The sequence below is a fragment of the Anneissia japonica genome, unplaced genomic scaffold (assembly GCF_011630105.1).
Source record: "Anneissia japonica isolate Jap-2015-1 unplaced genomic scaffold, ASM1163010v1 scaffold287600_len331809_cov165, whole genome shotgun sequence".
NCBI lineage: Eukaryota > Metazoa > Echinodermata > Crinoidea > Comatulida > Comatulidae > Anneissia > Anneissia japonica.
In genome coordinates, this window is record NW_022703713.1 from 281860 (window position 1) to 289839 (window position 7980).

Sequence of the window (7980 nt, forward strand, 5' to 3'; positions counted from 1 at the left end):
GGAAGAAAAGTGCAATAATTTTAGATTTAATAAAATTTAGGCCTTGGCTTATGGAGTAAATTAAGGCAGTTAGGCGAACTGATTGCAATAATCAAACCCCTGAAAATTACTAATGTGTGAATCAACCTACCGGCCTTGGATGAGGGTTGTTACGTCGGAGTCGATCTGACGGTTTCATCTGCACCAATTTCCCAGACTTTTTAGTCTGGTAACACTGCCGATAGTGCGTTGCCATTGACGCCCTCTTCTTCAAAATACTTGCTTGGGGCATTTTTAAATGAGCCTTTACGCAAAACTGTTACGTACAGTACGAGGGTTAAAATTCCTCAATATAGTTTTTCACTTAAACCGCATGGAATCCAAAGTCTAACAACAACACTTTGAAGACGAATACACACAAAAATCTGCGGAATTCACGATTTTTGAAGCTAATTTACATGTACAATATATCACAAGTCAATCAAGCTCCTACAAGTTCTGTAAAAGATAAAGAACCACATTCATATGGTTTTCCATGGGTCCGAGTAAGTGACTACTTCAGTCCCGTGCCTCTGAAGGGTGCTCAGCGTTGCCAAGCATTGGTGCAAGTGCCAACAAAACTAGTTAGCGACCACACGACGATCGAACAGAGGAAAAAGCACAAAAGAGCATGACAGTGGAGGGATAAAAACTTATTGATATGCTCAATAATCCTTTTTTGTTAGCCCGTGCCATGCTTTGTGAATGAGACGCAAGTTGACAGTAAGCAGATAGATTACAGGCGGTGTGTTGTCAATCTTCCAGTTAGTTCAAATACATGGATTAACACGCCATAACTTAAACATAATATAGTTAACTATTTACTGTGCAATTTATGAGAAATTATATAATTTTCATTTCAGTTATACTAACGTTGCATCATCAAACAAATCAAGAAAACATGTGTTATGTAAAATATAAAAATGATTATAATAAAGCAATATTAATATGTTTATTAGTCTATTTTATATATTTATTTAAATATATTTTCTTTTGTGAATCTAGCTTAGGATATGTCTAGTACAACAAGCTTGTGTGACGTAGGACTGCCTGGGGACGTTTGACAAATATATTCTTCTAAAAGTATTAAATAATTGATGACTTTAAGAGAAAACTTGTAATATTTATTGTTTACACAACTCCCATCAATATATCATTGACAAATAAGAACAAACTTGACAACAGTTACAATGATGCCTTATGAGCGTGTGGAATCGCCATGACAACACAGGCATTAATCTAAATTAACCGTTTATTATTGCAGATAATAGTTCTAATGGAGGCATGTTATTATCTTTGATTAGAATTGTATATTAGCTTAATCATTAGTGATTACAGAATTCTATGTGAATTTTTATGAATTTATATGTTAAACATTTTTTTCATTATAGTTTCGTTTTTTGGTCAGATTGTGAATGCACTGGTAATCCACAGCATATTATTTGTCCAATATATAATAAAGATACTTTAGAAAATTGTTTTTTGTACACTGCAGATTTTAAGAAAAAAAAACATCAAAACAACACAAAAACATCATTACAGGAAAAAATACATATAAAATATCAATTAATTATGGACATTATATTGTTCTTGTTCCTCCTTTGTCTGATCCCCCTCCTCTGTATATATGTTTGTACTCTTGATGTTTTATTGAAGGAAATGAATATATTATTATTATAGGTTTGGCTTGTTACTCTTACCTTTTGTAAACTTGTTTTGAATTTTCTTTTATAACTATGATTTATTATTTTGTGTTGTATCTATTATAAGGTCTGGCTTGATATGACTAACGTATTATAGAGCTAGAGGTATGCAATATTATGTTATGATACCTGCATAATATACATACATAACATCATTTATATAGCGCTATTTCATGAAGATCATGCGCTCAAAGTAAAGCGTGGACTAAGGTAGCTCAGAGAGTATCTTTCTTCTCCCTAAGGGTTCCTTCGTATCTGAGCTGGCCGGTAAAACGGTCCAGCTACTCTCGTCTGTCCACAACATATAGTATAGCCATATTATCTCCATTTTAGTCTGTTACGGCAATATTAAATTTTATGCTGTTTTATTGTAATGGATAGGCCTATATAATGAATATATAAATAATTGTGTGTTGTAAGCATGGAACAGAGGCTAAGGACAAGTAATAAAATAATAATGAAGAATGCGAATTGTCTAGGCTCTACACGATCGATGTAAGGGTGACATATGTCCTTGATATTACCTCGATGGCCTGGCATGAAATAATGACAATGAACCTTAACATATTATAATTGATTGATTTATCTGATCATTTTCTGGGATAATTTGGTAATATCGATTGAACTATTCACCTAAAATACAATTATAGGCAATGGCTATTCTTTATACAACTTCAAATGTCTGGGGACGATGGGGCCATAAAGGCCACCTAGGCGGGGGAGCTTGAACTAAACACAATTCGTCCGAGAGAAAACAAATCTTTGTCATTTTTACATAGGTCTATTATAAGACTCTAAAATTGTTGGAGCTTCCCATGCCTTTCCTCTGGACCCCCTCTGAGAAGCTAGGATCGGCCTTTATCCCCATCTACGCTGCCGTCGGGGAATCGACCCTCCCCAAGCTGGGGACATCGTCGATCAATTCCTGGCTCAACCACTGTTTGGATCCGATGTCGGATAGGAGGGTGAGCATGATAATCAAATGGACCTCTTACAGCATCCCCACTGAAATACTTGATGTAGCAAACATCTGATTAATAATATACTTAATTTATGTCATAAGCCTACTGAACAAGGAGGAATGAACTCTAAATAATTGACTTTGTCAGACGAAAGTGCTATTCAACCGTGTTTATGTAACTCTAGACACATGTTAACATCGATGAGTTATATTGACATATCCACAGTGTTGATCTCGACTCTTAAACGGATTGTATTGATTTTAACGCCTGATCGACACAAACACCAACCAAGAATGTCAAAATTACCCCGAGTAATTACTGAAATTGATCTATTATCGAATCACCTAATGAACCGTTATGCGAGATACTATATTTATCACAATCTCATGAGAGGGGGGCAGGGGAAAAGATCCATGGGGCCCAAGCTAACCAGAAGCCCATAGAAAGTGCCGGTAGAATTTTGTTTTTAATATTTTTTCAAAAATAATAATTACTATCATGGGTCCTCAAAAATGGCATGGGTCCCCTAATAATGGGCCGCTCCAGATTGACAGCCCCCACCCCAACAACATTTTGAAGATAAACGGTGAAGGCAGAAAAGGCTAAAACAGTTGTATTGAAATACTTTAGGTATAATGAACGATATTCAACATAATACTGTATTGATTATTATAAATTGAAGCCTATTATTATTATTATTATTATTAAAATAATAATAATAATAATAATAATGATAGTTATTATTATTATTGTTATTATTATTATTATTATGCGATTATTATTATTATTATTATGCGATTATTATTATTATTATTATTATTATTATTATGCGATTATTATTATTATTATTATGCGATTATTATTATTATTATTATTATGCGATTATTATTATTATTTATCTTATTTATCTTGGGTAGTTATGATTGTAAAGCCTTATTGCACTGGAGAGGAACGAGTTTTTGTGGCGCTTACTGTTTTTGAGTGTGACAACCATTCTACCAGATTTGCTGAACTTTAATATAATGTGAATGTATGAGTTGTATCTTTGGAGATCATTATAAGTTTATCTAATATTATACTTTCTTCACATATGCATTTAATATATTTAGTATCTAAGCCTGTTATTTTAAATAACAATTTTTTTTTTATTATATTTTAACTTATTTACGTAAACTCGCTTTGGATTCTTGATAGAAATATCCGGTCGAATCTGTTTACGCTAATACAACGTTATTTGTATAAATTATCATTGTAGTAGCACCATGTTCGCAGTAATAACACACTTTATTATGCAAGTCGAATTGCCGAGCGGTTAAACAGGGGCGCCGCAACATCCATAGGGCCTAATATCGGCGCTGGTTCGAACGGCACGCTCGCCCATGGTTCTGGTGGTGGAACCAGTCTTCTCGGATAAAGACTATAAACAGTAGGCCACAGTGTACACAATTTGGCTCGTGTGCACTTTAAAAGAACCAAGTAGGCCTACATCTTTCGAGACGAGGAAGGGGTTACCTCAGGGGTGGCGCCAGGACTTGCCAGACGGGAGGGGGAGGCCGATGCTCCCAAAGAGGGGTCAGATTTCCCCGAAGAAAGCAAAGTGGGCGTGGTCGAGCTTCGATTAAAAGGTTTCGAAAGTGGTCCAGGGGGCGAAGCCCTTGAAAATTGTGACAGTTTAGGGGTTTCAAAGGCTTACTTAATCGACTCCCCGTCAAATTGTGCTTTTTCTCCCCGACCCGACGGAGGGGGGGGGGGTAGCCCCAGAGTTACCTAGGTGTACTGGCTCATACAGTCCCTAGGCCATGGTACCGCGGTTTGCCGGGTAGCTCAGACACAAAGAGACCCTTAGGGGAGAAGCAAGATATTGTACGAGGTCCAGACCTCAGTGCTTTGAGTGCGAATACATTACATTATTATGATATCTTTTTGATTGAATTGGTCTCGTAAGTTGATGTGGAAAATGGATATTGTTATGGTTATACAAATGAAAACACAAGAGGTTGTTAGATTCGATCATGACAACCCTGGTGTTAATTGCAGTACAGTAAAAGGTTAGTATCAATACGAAATGATTCAGTATGCGATGAAGGCAAGAAACCAAACCCATACTCATTGTGAATACGATAAAGGAAACCAATCGAAACCTGAAACTATTATTCTGAACAATGATAACCAGAATTGTAGACAATTTTAATTTTCATAATTGTACATGCGTAACGTTACTTGGTTACAGGTCGCAGCATTTCAAATAATTTGCTCTATTCAATATAGTAATAGAAAGTGCTTTTCATTGGACATAAATACTCCCGTTGATGTTGACTCTCTTGCTGCTGCTGCTCTACAACAACTACTACATCAACAACAACTACTACTACTACCACCAGTGGCGGGTTTAAGGAGGCCAGGACGGGCCAGACCGGCCCGCCCCTCCCCCCGCCCCCATTTTTAAAAATTATTTATAAATTATTTACAAAAAATTGAGAAGAAAAGAAAATTACATTCAAATTTAAATATGGGAGTGCCATTTCCGGGCCATCTAGAAGTATATATATATCTTGGTATTTTAAATTTGTGTTGATGATATTTGTTGGCGGAAATTATTTATCAAATACATTGCGTGTTTTATCAAGGCAGTTTAACAGTTTCCTTGATTTTATACACTAACGCCATTCAAATATACTTCAATCGGTAATAATTGAATTTAATAACTAGTAGGTCATGCAATAAGCAGTGCCTGTCGGTTCTGATAACTTTACAATGTAATATGTAATCAAATAACACTCGCACCTTTGTTGATCTACATCTTAACACAATCTTGAATTTGATGAAGTGGCAGATAGTGGTCATATACTGCCATACGGATATTGATAACATAACCGACTCACAGTACACCAAATATTAACACAAACTGAAGAGAATACACGAATAAAAGATTGTAATGTAGGCCTAGTATATACCCAAGTCTCAAAGCACTCGGGTGTGGTCATTGTGAATGATGTAACATAGAGATTTGCATTGATCAGTGCTGACAATTCATATAGCAAACCTATAACCCCAAATATATAATTATTTCGAAAAATTGTTATGAATTCGATATAAAATCTCGTCTTTACAATTTTTTGTTGAACTGGTTCAAGAATAGGTGTAAGTTTGATATTTAAGTTCAGTCAATATGGTATATAATGAAAAATGCTCAACCTCTACAAATTGCAACATATTTTTGTATGCTATTATGTTATATGCGTATTTTTTGTAGCAGGTACAAAAAAAAAAAAAAAAAAAAAGTTTTGCATTGCACATTTCCATGAGGCCCAACTGGGCATATCAAATATTATTTGAATGGTACTAAGTCTGGACAATCAAGAATTCAGGACAACAAATGGACCAAGAGACTAACGGAATGGCAACCACGGACAGGAAAGAGAAGGAGAGGAAGGCAGATAAGAAGATGGAAAGACGAACTAACCTCATATATGGGAACAACATCATGGAATAGATCGGCAGAAGACAGAAAGAAATGGAAATTGCTTCAGGAGGGCTTCATCCAGCAGTGGATGAACGTAGCCTAGATGAAGTCTGGACTATCATTTTATGTCTGTCAGACTGAATAGAAAATGTTAGATCTGACTTCAACGTTAAACAGACATAAAGACGCACAATTTGTTTGTTGACAGTATTTATTCAAATCATGGACTTATTAATAAGTCAGTGTTTGAATACAGCTCTAGACCAAAATAATCGTCCCTTGGAACAAACGCCGTCTGAACGTTAATATATATTTCTCGAATAAACACTCACTAAAACTAAATGTTGGAATAAATCCACCTTGCTAGAATCGGTAACATTACCGATTTTTCTCACCCTGTGTACAAAAACCGCCACTTTTTACACTATTGCGAACCTTTTTGTTGAAGGGATGCTTGGTAAATTTATAACTTTTGTTCCTTATCTAGTTTTGTTCATTTACCTTATTTGTTTTTATAGGTATCTTTATAGACTCTCATTTTTCTATATAATAATGACATCGGTGTACCTGTGCGTTTTCTTGTTTTCCTTATCTGTAATATAAAGTTAAAAGGCCATTAGTAATTTAAATTAAGATATAAGATACTTACCACTCTTGGATGTGGATTGTTTGAACGAATGTTATGAACTGGACCGGGTAAAATACCAACCAATTCAAAGGACATCTTTTAAACAAACTTTGTTCTGGCGATGAAATGAGAGCAGAAAACTTTCAACGAATTTAATATTAACTGCTTAGGATATATCACAGGAAAGTTTATTTTTAACAGTCCCTTTGGAGAAACTTTCTTTAGGCTCTACGATTTGATTTTAGCGTGTCTTACTCTTGTTTCCACGATCGCAGACTCCTCCTGGTTTGATACTTGCTCTTATGTTGATATTTCCATACATGAATTCTTTTATATGCACCATCAGAACTGCATATTTACGGTTGCTAGAGACATTCGACTATTTGGGGGGAAAGCTACTACTTTTTATGAAGGGGTATAGAAGATAATATGTAAGATTTCTAAGCCTATCAAAATATACACGGTACATCATTTTTCATAGTATTCTTATATACAGATATCTTATAAAATTGATGCCTTAGAATTGCTATGAAAGCGCTTTTGATATAATAATAATACACTTTAATATCAATAACTTAAATAATGTTGTTACATAATATTATAGTGGAGTAGTCCAATTCCAAAGTCGATGATATTGCATCGACGCTTAGTGATGGTCGTTATGGTGACTGTTTTCAGTGTTAAGAAATCAATACTTAAAGTCTAAAAAAGTAAACACTGTCGTCAAGAAACTCATTGCTTTTAGTTTTTATGTTGTTTGTATGTTGAAGTTGTATGTGGAGAGGGGGGGAAAGGGGGTAGGGGTGGCTCGAATTTTGTAATACAACGAGAATATATCTTTGAGCAGATGTTCGTTAGAAGTTCATCCATATTATCAAATTCTGTGTTAATCGTTATTATTATTATTATTATTATTATTATTATTATTATTATTATTATTTTATACATGCATATATATTTTCTTTTAAAATTTATATAACATTTATATAATTTTGCAATACGACGACAATATGTCTTAAATGTACGTTAGAAGTTATCATCCATAATATCAGATTCCGTATTAATCATTATTATTATTGTATGTATATATAATTTTTCGTTTAAAATTTATATATCGTTATGTAGTGCATATACTTTTTCGTTAAAAATGTATATACTTAAAGCCTTTAGTATAACCGCAAGACAGTTTAAAATTTATCTCTTAAT

General features: G+C 34.5%; 1 protein-coding gene across 4 annotated transcripts in view; it reads right to left on the reverse strand.

The window, feature by feature from the left end:
- LOC117104507 overlaps nucleotides 1-7068 on the reverse strand; it is a 19335-nt gene extending 12267 nt beyond the window's left edge. For 2 of the 4 annotated variants that reach the window (XM_033245363.1, XM_033245359.1), the window contains exon 1: nucleotides 131-595. In XM_033245363.1, coding sequence (XP_033101254.1) covers nucleotides 131-271 — 141 coding nt within the window. In that variant the 5' untranslated portion in view covers nucleotides 272-595. Of the gene's footprint in view, nucleotides 1-130; nucleotides 597-6795 lie in introns of those variants that run through there. The other 2 variants (XM_033245360.1, XM_033245358.1) reach the window with 2 other exon arrangements.
- Nucleotides 7069-7980: the final 912 nt, after the last annotated feature.